At 35.2% G+C, this 15944-nt stretch overlaps 1 protein-coding gene across 1 annotated transcript; it reads left to right on the top strand.

Moving 5' to 3' along the window:
• The first annotated feature begins 14008 nt into the window (after positions 1–14008).
• Positions 14009–15383, top strand: LOC109674421 (olfactory receptor 5H17-like). Its single transcript, XM_020151390.2, has 2 exons — positions 14009–14057; positions 14437–15383. The coding sequence occupies exons 1-2, from the start codon at positions 14009–14011 to the stop codon at positions 15381–15383; spliced, it is 996 nt and encodes a 331-aa protein (XP_020006979.2).
• The last annotated feature ends 561 nt before the right edge of the window (positions 15384–15944 follow it).

Below are 15944 nucleotides of genomic sequence, written 5' to 3'. Positions count from 1 at the left end.
TATATAGAAACCTTTATTTCTCCCACCACTGTATCTTAGAAATATCTGACTTATTTTAGATTTTATAAGAGCTCACAGATAGAAAGATTAATCTTCACTCTCAGATGAAACTTTTGTTATGGACTATTAGTGATGATGGAACAAGCTAAGACTTTGAGATACAATAAATGTGTGTTACTGTTAAAATGATATGAAGCATAATGACCAGGAGCAGAATGCTACTGTAAGGATGTAAGCTAATTGCATCCCTGAAGGTTTCATGTATTGGTAGCTTGTTCCATAGGGTGATGTTAAGGGGTAGTAGCAAATTTAATAAGTGGGGCCTAAAGGGAAGATATTACTAGCTGTTCTCCATCTCACTTTAGATTTTTGTCTGGCAATGTAATCTCTGACTCCCCTCCATATTTCTGGTCTGTGATTTTTTTTCACCTGGAAATTGTGCAGACAGGGGAGCATTCAGCTGAGTTGACACTGTGATGTTGGTACTTTCATATTCCAAAACTATTAGATAAATAAATGCTTTCTTTATAAGTAATAATCATGAGGTATTCCATAATAAGTAGAGAAAATGAAGTAATACATCTCTTCTGGTGATGTCAGCCTTTAGCAAGCTTTCATATGGAACACAAATATTTTCACATTTTGGCCCAGTTATATAGATGTATTCTCATATGTTCTGCCAAATTTCCTTGTCATGGATATTCCAATCATGCTCTCTCAGTACATGATCTTCAAGTCAAACAATTAGCCATAACCCATGAATTGATACGTAATTCTACTTCCAGACTTGTTTCCTTTTAAGCAAAGTGAACAACTAAGTGTACTTCTTGAGGTTGCCCAAAGGACTTTAGTTATATCTGTCAAGTTGCACTATAAAAGAATAGGACTGCTATGGCATTCCAGCTAATGAAAGTATCCATATATCAGAAAGAAACTCCTATAAAGTAGACTTTTTCTTTTCTTCTTTTAACACTTAACAAATTCTCCTTGTATTCATAAGTATAAGCTGGGAGAGAGAAGAGAGCAGTAAACTGTGGGAACCATGGGAGTTCAGGCCACTAGTTGTAACTTACATATCCCTTCTGAGCCTAGTTGGACCTAAGCATGCATATACCACTTCCACTTGATGAGGGGTATAACTATGCATGCCCACCTTTATGTCTTGTTGAGTCAGATAGCATCTATTTTACGACAGGAAGCCTATGTCTCATAAGAAATTGGTGGCTCATGATTAAGTATTTAAATTCTACTAAAGCACAGTCACATGCTAAGAACCATTTCTTAATGAGTAGTTGTGTGCTTAAGATAGCAAGAGTTTGCTACAAAACTCTAGGAATCTAACTTATAATTTACCTATGGAAAATTTCCAAAGGCTCCAACCAGGCTTCTCATAACCCATTTCTACAAAATCATCACCAGTTGATGCATCTTGTAAACAAGTGCAGAGCACACCCTATCCTTTGCCTTCTCTGCTTCAATTCCAATGAAAATTAGCAGCTTTTCTGGTCACTTGGAAAATTGAATAGACCAGCATATACTCCAAAGCAAAAGAGTTTATTTATTCATCATTCTGCCTTTTCTTTGGTTCTATGCGTAACTAGACACAACCTTATACTTACCTTTCTAAATGATATGTGACAGATAGCACAATTCCACATCCTCAGAAATTTTGAGGTTGAACATCTCTGAACGTATAAGCCTGGTACAGCTTACATCTTTTGGTACAAAAATACCATTTTTTTGGTTAATGATGTATTTTATTATACTGTCCAATCTTTTTATTTTTTATTTTATTTTATCATTTTTACATTTACTTACGTGTGTATAAATTATTTGGACCACAGCCCCCCACCTCTCCTCCTCCATTCCAGGGAGAACCTGTTCTGCCCTCTTGTTCTCTGATTTCTTTGAAGAGAAAACATAAGAGATAACAAGAACATAGTATTTTTGCTTGTTTGAGTTAAAGATAGCTATACAGAGAGATTCCTAGTGTAGTCACCATGCATTATACCCATGTTGGTTTATCTCTACCAGGCCTCTTCACTACTTCCTTGTCCCCTTCTCATAGTGGCCTCTGCCAGTTTAAGTTTACTATATTCACTTCTATACAGTGAGTATATCAACCATATTCAAATTTTAGGTTTCCTTCCCTCTCACGAACAGTCTCCCTTTAGTGTGTGACCCATGTCCAATGATATTTCTGCATTTGTTTTAGATCTATAATCCGCACATGAGGGAGAACATGTGATTTTTGGCCTTCTGAGCCTGACTAACTTTGCTTAAGATGATGTCCAATTCTATCCATTTACTTTCAAATGACAAAATTTCAGTCTTCTTTGTGTCTATATAAAATTCAAATACCACATTTTCTTAATCCAATTGAGGTAGTGGTGCATTTCCACAGTCCAGCTGCAGAGGGGGCTCAGACTCTGGTCTTAGGTGCTCAAGTGCTAAATAATGACACAAACTCAGGGCTGTGCTGGGCAGCAATGGCGTAGTTTATTTTCTGAAGAGTGTGTTTAAGCAGTGCAGAAAAGCAGGAAGGAGTATGTGGCAGTCCCCAGGTTTCCCTTGACCTCTGTACTAGGATTGGCTGTCACGTTGCTATGGTTACAAACCCAAGTGCAGAACATCATGTTCTGAGAACTGGGTCTTCCCAGTCCCACACAGAGAAAGAACAGGGGAGGTCAGCAACTGTCCTCTTGGACTGTTGCAATCTCTCTTAGGGCTGCTGCACGAAAGCTACAGTGACTCCACTCTTTTCCAAGAGGCTTTGGGAGTCCTGAGAGTCACCCACAATGTATCTTGGCTATTTTCATAGCTTGGCTATTGTGAATAATGCTGAAATAAACATGGGTGTGCTGGTGTCTTTTTGAGACACAGTCTCATTCCTTCTGGTAAACATGTAGGAGTGATATTGCTGGATCATATGGAAGATCTATGTATAGTTTTTTAAGAAGCCTCCATATTGTTTTCCATAGTGGTTGTACAAATTTACATTCCCACCAGCAGTGTATGAGTGTTCCTTTTTTCACACATCTTCAGCAACATTTCTTGGTAATGGTGTTCTTCATGGTAGCAATTCTAAAAGGAGTGAGTGGGAATTTTAGTGTGGTTTTGATTTACATTTCCTTTATGGCCAGGGATGGTGGGCATTTTTTCATTTGCTTTTTTGGCTATTTGGCCTTTTTCCTTTGAAAAACTTCTGTTTAGTTCAGTTGCCCACTTTTTTATTAGGGCACTGATTTGGGGCCAGTTTAGTTTTTTGACCTCCCTATGTATTCTGATTATCAGTCCCTTATCTGATGTAGTGAAGATCTTCTCCCATTCTATGGGTGGTATCTTCAATTTAGAGACCATTTCTTTTGTACTGCAGAAGTTTTTGTTTTTAATTTTATGTACTCCCATTTGTCAAACTTTTCTCTTAGTTTATGGGTCACTTGCCTTTACCTGTTGCTTCCAGTGTATTCCATGCTCTTTCCTGTATTAAGCTCAAGTTTTGGATCTGATATTAATGTCCTTAATTCACTTTGAATTAATACTAATGCAGGGTGATAGGCATGGATCTAGTTTCAGTTTGCTGCAGGCAAATAAACAGTTTTCCTGGCAACATTTGTTGAAGAGGCTGCCTTGGTCAAAATAAGGTGGGCATAGCTGCATGGATTCACATCTGTTTTTGTGGCAGTACCGTGATGCATTTATTGCTGTGGCTTTGTAGTATAGTTTGAAGTCAGGTATTGTGATAAATCCAGCATTGCTCATTTGCTCAGTATTGTCTTGGCTATTTGCAATCTTTTGTGTTTCAAAACGAACTTTAGGGTAGATTTTTCAATCTCTGTGATGATTGTCATTGGGATTTTGATGGGGATTTCATTGAACAAGTAAATTGCTTTTGATAGTATAGCCATCTTTGCCATGTAGATTCTGCCAGTCCATAAGCATGGGAGATCTTTCCACCTTCTGTAGTTGTCAAAGGTCACTTTCTTCAATGGTTTGTAGTTCTCCTTACAGAGGTCACTTACATCCTTTGTTAATTTTATTCCTAGGTATTTGATTTTTTTGAAGCTATTGTAAATGGAAATGTTCTCCCATATTCTTTCTCAGTTTGTTCATTGTTGGTGTATAGAAAGGTTACTAATTTTTGTAAGTTGATTTTGTATCCTGCTACATTGCTGATATTGTTTACAGTGGCCAGGAGATTTTGAGTGAAGGTTTTGTGGTCTTCATGTCACCTGAAAATAGGATTTGACTACTTCTTTACCTATTTGTATTCCTTTTATTTCTTCTTCTTGTCTTATTATAATTTCCAAGACTATGTGGAATAGGAGTGGGAAGAATGGGCATCCTTGTCTCATTCCTTACTTTAGGGAAAATGTTTTCAGGTTTTCCCCATTAAGTATGATGTTGGCTATAGGTTTGTCATATGTAGTCTTAATAGTGTTGAGGTACATTCTTTCTATTTCTAATTTTCTTAGAACTTTTATCATGAAATGGAATTGAATCCCATCAAAGGCTTTTTTCTTCATCTATTGAGATGATCAAGTGTTTTTTGTCTTTGCTTCTACTAATGTGCTGTATTAAATTTATTGATTTGCATATGTTAAACCATCCCTGCTTTCCTGGGATAAAGCTGACTTGCTCATAGTGAATAATCTTTCTGATATGTGGTTGAATTCAGTTTGCCATTATTTTATTGAGGATTTTTGCATCAATATTCATTAAGAAGACTGGCCTTTCATTTTCCTTTTTGGATGCATCCTTGTCTGGTTTGGAGATGAGTGTAGTACTAGCTTCATGGAATGAGTTACTCAGTGTTCCTTCCCTTTCTATTTCATAGATAATTTTAAGTAGTGTTGGTATTAGTTCTTCTTTAAACATCTGGACTTATCTTTTAGAGAGACATTTTATTGTTGCTTTAATTTCATTACATGATATTGATCCATTTAGTTGGTTAATATCCTTTTGGTACAGTTTTGTATGGTCATAAGTATTAAGAAATTTGTCCATTTCTCAAGATTTTCCAACTTATTGAAATATATTTCTCAAAGTAGTCTCTCATGATTCCATGGATTTCCTTGCTGTTTGTTGTTATTGCCTTCTTTGTTTCTGATCTTACTAACTTGGGTCTTTTCTCTCCTCATTTTAGTCAGATTTGTCAGGGAATTGTCAATCTTATTTATTTTTTAAAAGAATCAGCTTTTTGTTTCATTGATTTTTTTTCGGTTTACTTTTCAGTCTCTATTTCATTAATTTCTGCCCTCATCTTTATTATTTCTCTATGTCAGCTTGTTTTGGGTTCTGCTTGTTCTTGTTTTTCTAGCAATTTGAGATATATAGCATTAGGTTATTTATTTGAGATTTTTCTGTACTTTTAATATATTCATTCATGGCTATAAACTTTCCTGTTAGGACTGCCTTTGCTGTGTTCCATAAATTCTGATTGGTTGTGTTTGCATTTTCATTAAATTCCAGGAAACTTTTGATTTCCTCTCTTATTTCATCTATGACTCATGGTCTTTGAGCAATGTGTTATTCAGCCTCCAAATGTTTGCATATTTTCTGTTGTTGCTTTAGTTGCTGAGTTCTATTGCATAGAATGCCGGGGGTTATTTCTGTTTTTGTTATTTTTGCTGAGTCTTGTTTTGTGCCCTAAGATATGATCTATTTTGGAGAAAGTTCCATGCACTGTTGAGAAGAATGTATATTGTGCTGTTGCCAGATGAAATATTCAGTAGACATCAGTTAATCCATTTGATCTATGGTGCCATTTAGGTCTAGGGTTTCTTTGTTGAATTTTTGTCTTGATAAACTATCTATTGGTGATAGAGGGGTATTAAAGTTGCTGTGTTGGAGTCTATATGTGCTTTTAAGTCCTTACTGTATGTTTGATGAAATTGGGTGCATTGACTTTGGGTGTATATAGGTTGATAATTGTTATTTCCTTTTGATGTATTGCCCCTTTTATTAGTATGAAGAGTTCTTCTTTGTCTCATTTTACCAATGTAAGTTTGAAGTCTTCTGTGTCTGATGTAAATATTGCAATTCCTGCCTGTTTTGGGGGGAGCCATAAGATCGGTAAATCTACTTCCAGCCTTTACCCTAGGACAGTGTTTATTTCTGTCATTAAGGTGGGTCTCCTATACATAAAAGATTTCAGATCTACTTTTTTAATCCAGTCTACCAGATGGTGTTTGATGGGAGGTTGACATTCAGTGGTAATATTGATAGGTATGTGTTGTTTCCTGCTATTTAATTGTTTTATTATTTATGGATTTGATTGTGTGGAGGCAAGTCAATGGCTACTCTCTGATTACTTGTCTTTCTTTTCCTGTGGTTTAATATTTCCTGTCCTCTTATGGTTCTATATGTTTTCATCTTTTGGATACAGAATTACCTGTAGAATCTTCTGTAGTGGTGACTTGGTGGTCATATATTGTTTTAGTTTCTGTTTTCTTGAAAGACTTATTCCTCTGTCAATTTTGAATGATAGTTTTGCTGGGTGCAGTATCCTAAGGCTGAAATTATTTTCATTCAGAACCCAAAATTCCTCACTCCTTGCTCTTCTTGCTTTTAAAATTTCTGTTGAGAAATCTGCTGTTATTTTGATGGATTTACCTTTATATTTTGTTTTTTCTCTCTCATGGCCTTCAATATTCTTTCTGTGTTCTCTGTACTTGTTGTTTTAATGATAATATGCCATGGGGAGGTTCTATTTTGGTCAAGTCTGTTTGGTGTCCTCAAGTCTTTCTACCTGAGTGGGGAAAACTTTCTTGAGATTTGGGAAATTTTCTGTTACTATTGTATTGAATATATTATGTATCCCTTTGGCTTGCACCTCTTCTCCTTCTTCAGTGCCAGTGTTCTTAGGTTTGGTCTTTTGAGAGTCACTGAGTTAGTGTATATTCCTTTCACAGCTTGTGAGTTGTTTGACTAAGATTTCTTCTGTTTTATCTTTAATTTCTATTTTGTCTTTGATCTCAGAGATTTTGTCTTCCACTTGTTCTAGTCTGCTGGAGTGGCCTTCCACTGTGTTTTTTGTCTGACTAAAGTTACTTTTTATTTCCTGGATTTCTGTTTGGTTCATGTTTCTGATGTTTTCCATATCTTTGTTCAACTCCTCTTTTATATTTTGTGTTGCCTTTTTAATTTGTATATCTGGGTTTTTTTATAACATCTTTTGTTTCACTTTGGTGTTTGTTGAAGTCCTCTCTGAGTTCATTTATTTGTTTCTATATCTTCTAATGTTCTTTATTTTTGGTGTCTTGAAAGTTCTTGAGTGCATTTTGTACTTTCTGGTTAACCATGTCTGGTATCTTCTCAATGAGTTTGTCAGTGATTTCTTTCATGATTTCCTCTTTGAGGGATCTTCTTGTGGGTGTCACTGGGCCTATTTGTGACATTTATCATTGTTTTGTTGGGGTCAGAAACTGGTTATTTATTTCCCACCAAATCCTTTATTGAATTATTTTTTTGCAGAGTATAGTTTGCATCCCTTCCTCTTCTACCCATCTCTATGCCCTTGACAGGCTAGTTGGTGGGTTTAATTTCCTGTTTTCTTCTCCTTGATCTAATTTTTGTGTTGTAACTGACTTGGTTGGTAGTTAGGTTGATGTGCTCTTTCTGACCCTGGCCTGGATGTGTAAACTAGCAATAACAGTTTCACAGGTTCAATGCCAGAGCAGTTGTTTACATATTATATAGAAAAGCCCTTGGTGATGACATCTATATACAGTGGGAGTTAGGGTGTGGGGTAATGGTTATTGGGCTAGAGATAGAAACTTGGGTAATTAGTAAAGATGGTACTACAAGAGAGGGTGAAAAAGGGGGGGTGGGGGAAGAGGTATGGAGGTTGCTATGTTTTGTGACCCTTATGTATGCTAGGGTATATTTCTGCTATTGTATTGGATGGTGTTTGTCTCAGGGATTGCAGGGAGCTGGGGGAATACATAGTTGGTACAGTAGGCTAGTCAGCTGGTAGTGAATGTGTAGGAGGGAGTTGTAGTGTGGTGACAGTTTGGAGAAGTCTAGGAGGGGGAAGTGAAGACAAGGGGAGAAAGTGTATAAGAAGAGGCAGATAGAGTAGTTGGGAGGGATAACAATAGATTGTAGAATAAGAAAAGTGGGGAAAGTGAAGGGAGTAAGAATAAGGGTAAGAAAATAGTGATAGTAAAGTTAATATTACAAAAAAGAGGCAAAATGCATCAGGTAGAACAACAACCAAAAATTCAGTCTGCTTGGTAAAAGTTTCGGAGTTATTCCTTTGGTAGACAATCCTAGTATTGGTGGTTGGTATTCTGGGCTTTGTGCAGAAGTGTGATGCCCTTCTTGTCAGAGAGCTTGGAGTAGAGACAGCTGGAGAGGTTTTTTGTTTGTTTGTTTTTGTTTTTGTCACTTTCATTGGTCTTATAGGCCTTCCATTGCAAGGCAACTGGCTTGTGAATGGTATTTGGTTCCTTCTGTCCTCAGGGCAGGTTGCAATTCATGCCTGAGGTAATTCACTGCCAGTTTGTGCCAGGTGTTCAGAGATGTTGGCATTTTCAGGGGGCAGTTGATTGCCCTACAGCTGCAACTCCATGTGGTCGGCTTTTGCTCCAACAAGGTGGGACAATTCAGTTTTGAGTTCCAACCTCAGACTCATAAGACCAGCTCAGGATTCCACCACCTGCTCACCTTTGGAAGGTTGCCTTGTCACACCCCCTCTGTTCTCATGCTTTGTTACTTTTCCCACCTTCATTCATTGAGAGTTTGACTCCTTGCCCCACCCACCTTCACTGGGGAAAGTTCGGCATACCACCCCAGCCCAGCTCCTGGTGTTAGATTGTAATTTGCTACCTATGGTTTTCAGGGATTTTTTTTTTTTTGGTGGGGGGATTCAATATGCCCACAGTCTATGCTGGATTATGTTCCTGATTGGTAGGTAGAGGAGTCACACATATGGTGTGTGTTGTTCACTGGTTCATTCAGCAGGTATACACAAGCAGCTTTGGAACTGGCCAGCAGGGAGTGCCACTTTTCTCAGCACGGCAAGGCCTAGGGAGGCTTTCCACAGTTTAGGGGTCCAGGATGTTGCAGAGTTCAATTCTGATTGATGGTCTCTCTTCAGCTTATTGACAGAAGAAAAAAAATGGAAATGGCCAGGGATCTTTTTTCCCAGGGCAGACATGCCCTGCTGGCTATGCCTTGCCAAGATTTTCCAGGCTGTTGTTAAGGGTCAGTCAGGCTATTTGAAGGGTCAATCCTTGAATTTTATGTGCACCTAATGTGATGGTAGCTATTTTCTCTAGAATCAATCATAATTACCCAACTGTAGCTCCTACATCTCAAGGTGGTTTCTGAAATCATGGAGCTCAGGAAATCCCTGTCCTAACTGCAAACTTGGGTCCTCTCACAAAAAAAAAAATTTAGCAATAAATCTGGAAGTATTGCTACTTCCTGCTCACTAAGTTGTATCGACACATTAGTATTGATTAGAATGATATGTGAAGAGAAACAGTGATCAATATGCCTTTGAAAATATTTGCAAATCATTTGGCAAAAATCAGGTACATATGAAGTATATGAAGCTATTAGAAAATGAGAAAAATATAGATATGCAGATGTCACATGAGTATACAAAGGCATATTATACTAAATTAATTATCAATATTACAGAAATAAGATCATTAGCTCATATCACAACTTATTAAAATGACTAACATTGAAAATACAAATCATATTAGAAGCCACCTTGTAGACCTTGAGTAAACAAAGACAGGTAAAAAAACACAGAAGGAAAAATATGGGGAAAAAATGAGCCTATATGAATCACATTTTGTTTTAGCTACCTCAAACAACATCCTGTTTATCTCACTCTTTTGCAGAGTCTTTGCAGTAACTCCATTTTTATGTATGTTATTTTCTCTTTACTTTTTTCTAGAAACATTCTAATCAAGCAGAGTGATTGACTAATATAATTGTTACAGTTTGGTTTGTTCTTATTTTTCCAGTCATGAACCTCTCTACTTTTATTTAAAAATTTTTTTTACTTTGCAGATAATTCCATATCTGTCCTTACACAATAAGTATGTAATATGGAAGTACATATTTATTTTTTGGAATGAATGTTGATTGACAAGGTGCTTTATGTATGCTTGAAATTTGAACATGACACTACATGTTCACAGTCTATGAAGTATTTTCCAATAAATTGAGGTAATGAACAAATTAGACTCCCAGGTACTTTGTGAACTTACATACTCCCCTCATTTCTGGCCTTTTCTAGCTCTTTTATCTTCTCCTTTGCAGGCCACTCACATTTGCTTTTTTTAATTTCTCTGTAATGAAGACCATCATGGCTCTTTCGTAATCTAAGTATTCCAATGATGAAAACTCTATGGGTGGAAACTTTCCATGTGTATCACCTTAATAGAAATAAAGACTCCTGAGCCACTACTGAACAAATCTGCATTTTCACAAGATACCTAGGAAATTCATAGATATAAGTATTGTGGAGGCACGTATAATGGTCACTTCCCAACGAAGAATTTTTCATTGGTTTTTAGTTGCTTCTATTTTCATAGTGGGATTTCTCATCAAATTTCAGGTTAAAGTGAGGGACCCAAGCATATGTCTTGAAGTCTGTTATAGCTTTTTCAAGAGGTAAATTTACTGAAGTTTTGTTCTCAAGGAAATCAGGATCTTGGTGTTAGTAAAATCATGTTATGATGAGTTCAGGCCAAAACATACTAGCCAAAGCCCTCAGAGTGGGATACTTTGTATATGAACTTAAGTTTGAATAAACATGTTAGAAGTATCATCTGTGATGGGAAATGTTGAATTAAATATCAATTATTGAATTAAAGTGCAACTTCAGTTGTCAAAAATAGAAATGTCTATAATGACTTGATTTCAGAAACCTGTGATGCTTATCGGACTACCTCACTTCTCATAAATGTCCAAATTCACACTGTGCAGAAGAAAAGCTTCACTTTATCGTGGAGGGAACCCTTTGGCATTCTTTAGGGAATTTTGCATCTCCACTACTCCCACTTCTGGTTAATTCCTATGTTCAAACCAAACTTTATATAAGCAACACTTCACAGAGTCTGCAGAATAAAACCTCCAAAATGAATCATTGTTCAAAGAATTGATACTTTTCATGTCATCAATACTGTGCTTCTCTATTTTTTAAAAAAGCCTAAGACTTTTAAAGACTCTCCACAAAATCTTTCAATATATGGGTAAGATAGAAATGATTTCTATATTTTAAATTCCTTACATGAAATGTAAGAAATTATGTAATTTGTAGCAAGTTAGATTTTTGCAAAAAAAATTTCAAGATGGAAACAGTATATTATCTTCATATTTGGGGGGAGAGCTAAAATCTCTATAATTGAAATCCCTCTAAAATTGATATGGTCCTATTAGTGATGTGTATATGATCATTTTAATCTAACTATAATGACTTTATTTGGTGATACAAAACTTTAGACAATTTAAAACTAGGTTTATATATTCAAGTCATGATTCTTACATAAAAATATTCCTGATAAAATGGAATATTTTGTTTAATTAATTTTATATTCTGCCTAATGTTCAGCGTGTTAATTAAATATTAGCTGTATACTTTTATTCATTCTAGACAATATTTCATTGAATAATATGTATTTTTCTATATCTATCTATCTGGAAATAGAATGAAAATTTTTCCACTGCTTTTTATAGTCTTTGTAATATAATACCTACCCACACACACTAAATTTGGTCATTTTCATTTATATAGTAATTTGGAATTACATGAATGAAATCCCACTCCAAATAAAAATATATGCAAGCTGTGATTGTTGTTTACTTGCATTGCCTTTATTAGTTTATTAGTGGCTTTGCATTCTGCTAATAAAGCTGGCAGGAAGAAAGTGCTCTCTAATAAAACAAGCACAATTTTTAAAGAAAGTCTGTTGCAATAACTATAAACAATGAACTATCTCAATATTTTATTGTATAAATTTGAAATTTACCACATGATACTTTAATATACATGTGCATATTATAGTGATTCATGTAGTCAAGGAAATTAACATCCTATCATCTCAAATAATTAATTTTTTATTAGATGTTCTGAGAGAACTTAAAATCTACTCTTTTGTCAAATTACCACTATACAATACAATCTTATTCATTATTAAATTCTCATGTCCTTGTATTTATAAATAAAACAACTTGTAAATATGATAAGAACAGTTAGGAAATTCAAACACATTTGTTAAAAATACAAACATTTATATCTAAATTTCTGAGCCTTTATTTTTGTTTCTTGTTCAGCACATTCCCATCCATTTTCTCCTTGGATATTTAGCTTTTTTGGATACATGGTTATCATCCATTCTTTCTCTCTGCTTTGACTTTTCTGCAATTATCCACATATATCTGTTGTACGCTTTGCCTATTTTTCTCCATCCTCTTATTTTCGTTTCATATACCTCTAACTTCCCTTTCAACATTTTTCATCCCAGTAAATCTCTTTTCCTTTCTCCCTTCTTTTAGGTTTTGTGATTTTTATTAAAATAATCTACAGGAAAAATATACCACAGTGACTTCACAAAGTATGCAAATACCAATCATTCTCAATGTCACTTAGAGTAAACTCATTCTCTTTATTGGTGGGTTCCTTGTTTCTCATGCATGGTAAATTGGTTTCTGCTTAACTCCATTATATGACATAAGCTGTTTTCACAAAGTCACTTAAAATTTTTTAATTTCCACAATCAAATATCTCCATTAATTCCCTATTCTGCTAGAGGATTACTTGAGTGTTTGGCCCTATTCTTCATTTTGTTTTTCTTAAGTATCTTTCTTCTTTTTAGGTACACATCTCTCTCTCTCTCTCTCTCTCTCTCTCTCTCTCTCTCTCTCTCTCTCTCTCTCTCTCTCTCTCTCTTCAGTCAGTTATCCTGTTCTTGCATGATCATTCCACTCAGTATTTTTTCAGTGTTTTTGCTTCTCCTTTGTCAAATAAATCCTTAGGTTACAAAATTAGATCATTTTTAAAAATAGAAACATGCTCAGACCAAGAAATGCTAGAAAGTTTAGGGAAATCAGCTAGAAAAATGTTCAGGGACACAAGGAAGCCTGGCAGTGAATCACCAGCCAAAACCATATCCCACCAGTATCTCACTAAGAGCTCTGATTTCCACTCTTGTCCTCAATGTAGCAACTCGCATAGACATTGCCATAGCTATTGGGGAAGAGGCATTTGCTGAAGTCTTGATATCATTTCTTTGGTTGTCCCTGTACTCCATATCTCTCTCTCCATATTTCAAATCCTGACATGTCAGTTTGGCTGTGGAAACTTATATCAAAATCCTTTACACTCATTCTAGGTGCAAAGGACATGTGAAAGTGAGGATCAAGTTCTCTGGGCTACTTAAGTATATAGAACTCTCTGCCCAGAAAAAAGACTCACAATGTAGAAAATGCTTCCTTTGTAAGCATCAAATTAAGTAATGTCTATCTGCATTTTAGTGTCAATATAACTTCAAAAATGTTTTTCCTCTTTTTTCTTTCTTTCTGCATATTCTCTGATGTGTAGGTTATGTATATCTATGCCTCCAACTCTCCTAATGGCATCAAAGTATCTACTTATTCTAGAGTGACATAGACCCATACTACTTACTCTTTTTCACATGGATATTGACAGCATGTCCTTCTACAAATTATACAATGTCACAAGTTATAAGTTGTACATTTTTTATTATTGTACTGGGGGTACATAGTAACATTTATAATAATTCTGGCAATACATCATAGTTGAATTCACCCTCTCCTCCCTTCCTGGAATAATTTCAACAGGTCTTGCTTTTCTATTCACGTACATGTGTACACAATATTTCTACCACATATACCCTTTTACACCTTATCCATTCCCCCAAGTTAATGTGCCCCTCTGAAATGCTTAATGTGTAACTCAATTCTAGAACACTATACCCTAAAGTATTTTAAGCCTATCTTTTCTTTCTTCTCCTCACTACAGATGTCAGATGATATATGTACTGAACTTATGTTTGCACGTTCAGTGGAGGGTAAGTATTTAATGTACAGATTGTTGTCATTATTGAAATGACTATAAGTTAACATGAAATTCAATTCAGTTTATATCCATTGAACTAAATAGCTTTTCTATAGAACCTGACCAATGCCCAGTACACAAAATTTCCAAAACAGTTAGTGGTTCTCAATAAATTAATCAAAAGCTTAGAAGGCCTCTCAATTCCTCTAAATCTGTTACTTCCAACAACTTTTTTGAATTGAATTTTTTTCCATCTTAGTTCCCCAAAACGATTTCTTCTATGATAGAAAGTATTCTGAAATGTATATTATTTTGTCTCAACTCCACTCTTCCCATTTTCAGTTTATAAATCTTAGCAAATGGCCATTTGCATTTATTGTATTTAATTTCAGAGCACATCAGTGAGGACATAGAGAAAGAAAATACAACTTTGCTGACAACATTCGTTCTCACAGGACTTACATGTCAGCCACAGTGGAAAATCCTCCTGTTTCTGGTGTTCTTGGTGATATATCTCATCACCATTGTGGGGAACCTTGGTCTAATTGCTCTCATCTGTAATGACCCTCATCTGCACATCCCCATGTACTTTTTCCTTGGAAATTTAGCTTTTGTGGATACATGGTTATCATCCACAGTGACACCAAAAATGCTGCTGAACTTAATAGAGAAGGGCAAGAACATATATTTCCCTGAATGTATGATACAGTTCTTTTCCTTTGCAGTCAGTGTAACTACAGAATGTTTTCTCTTGGCAGTAATGGCTTATGACCGTTATGTGGCTATCTGCAAACCTTTACTTTATCCAGTGATTGTGACCACTAGACTGTGCATTCAGCTATTAGTTTTATCATTTGTAGGAGGCTTTATTCATGCTGTAATTCATGAAAGTTTTTTAATGAGACTAAACTTCTGTAATTCCAACATAATATATCACTTTTATTGTGATGTTATACCATTATTAAAGATTTCCTGTAATGATCCTTCCATTAATTATCTAATGCTTTTTATTTTCTCTGGTTCAATACAAGTGTTCTCCATTGTGACTATTCTTATCTCTTATACATTTGTTCTTTTTACAATTTTAACAAAGAAGTCTGCAAAAGGGATGGGAAAAGCCTTCTCCACCTGTGGGGCCCATCTCTCATCTGTGTGTTTATACTATGTCCCTCTCCTTTTCATGTATGTGCATCGTGGATCTTCACAAGCAGATAATCAAGATATGATCTTTTCTCTATTTTATACAGTCATAATTCCCTTTTTAAATCCAGTAATATATAGCCTGAGGAATAAGCAAGTCATAGATTCTTTGAAAAAAATGTTGAAAAGAAATATTTAAAGTTTATATTGATATGTACCATTCTACTACAAAGTGTGGGAATATATATGGAATTTTTGGAACTTTTGTAGGAATTTTTTTCAACCATAATTGTTCTTAAACATTAATGTACTAAGGTTCAGTATAAAATTGTATGTTTTACTCATAAACATTGAGAATTTTAATACTCACTTCATACAGGTTTTAAAACAGAAAGCAATAAAGCATTTTAAACTTTTGTATGTTATTGCATCATCACTGTGTCAAGCATTGAAATATCGTAGTTCCTTTCTAAATGGCATGAAATGATACTGTATACAGAAAATTGTGCAGTATAGCCTGAAACTCTGACTAGGATTTTGTTTGACTGAGTAGAAGAAAATTCCACAAATAAAAATAGGCATCAAAAGATCTTTCATTCCACATCTTTGGAAAATAGTAGATTTCACTTCTTTGAGTAATTAAAGTGACATATGAAAAAGAAAAATAAATAAAAATTGGAACATGATCAGGAAAACAAATGAAATGTCATTTACAATATTGAGGTGAGGTTAAATAGTGAGAATTTTTCTCAACTCACTG

This window comes from Castor canadensis, chromosome 5 (genome assembly GCF_047511655.1).
Source record: "Castor canadensis chromosome 5, mCasCan1.hap1v2, whole genome shotgun sequence".
Classification (NCBI taxonomy): domain Eukaryota; kingdom Metazoa; phylum Chordata; class Mammalia; order Rodentia; family Castoridae; genus Castor; species Castor canadensis.
This window is presented reverse-complemented; position numbering and strand designations above follow the sequence as displayed.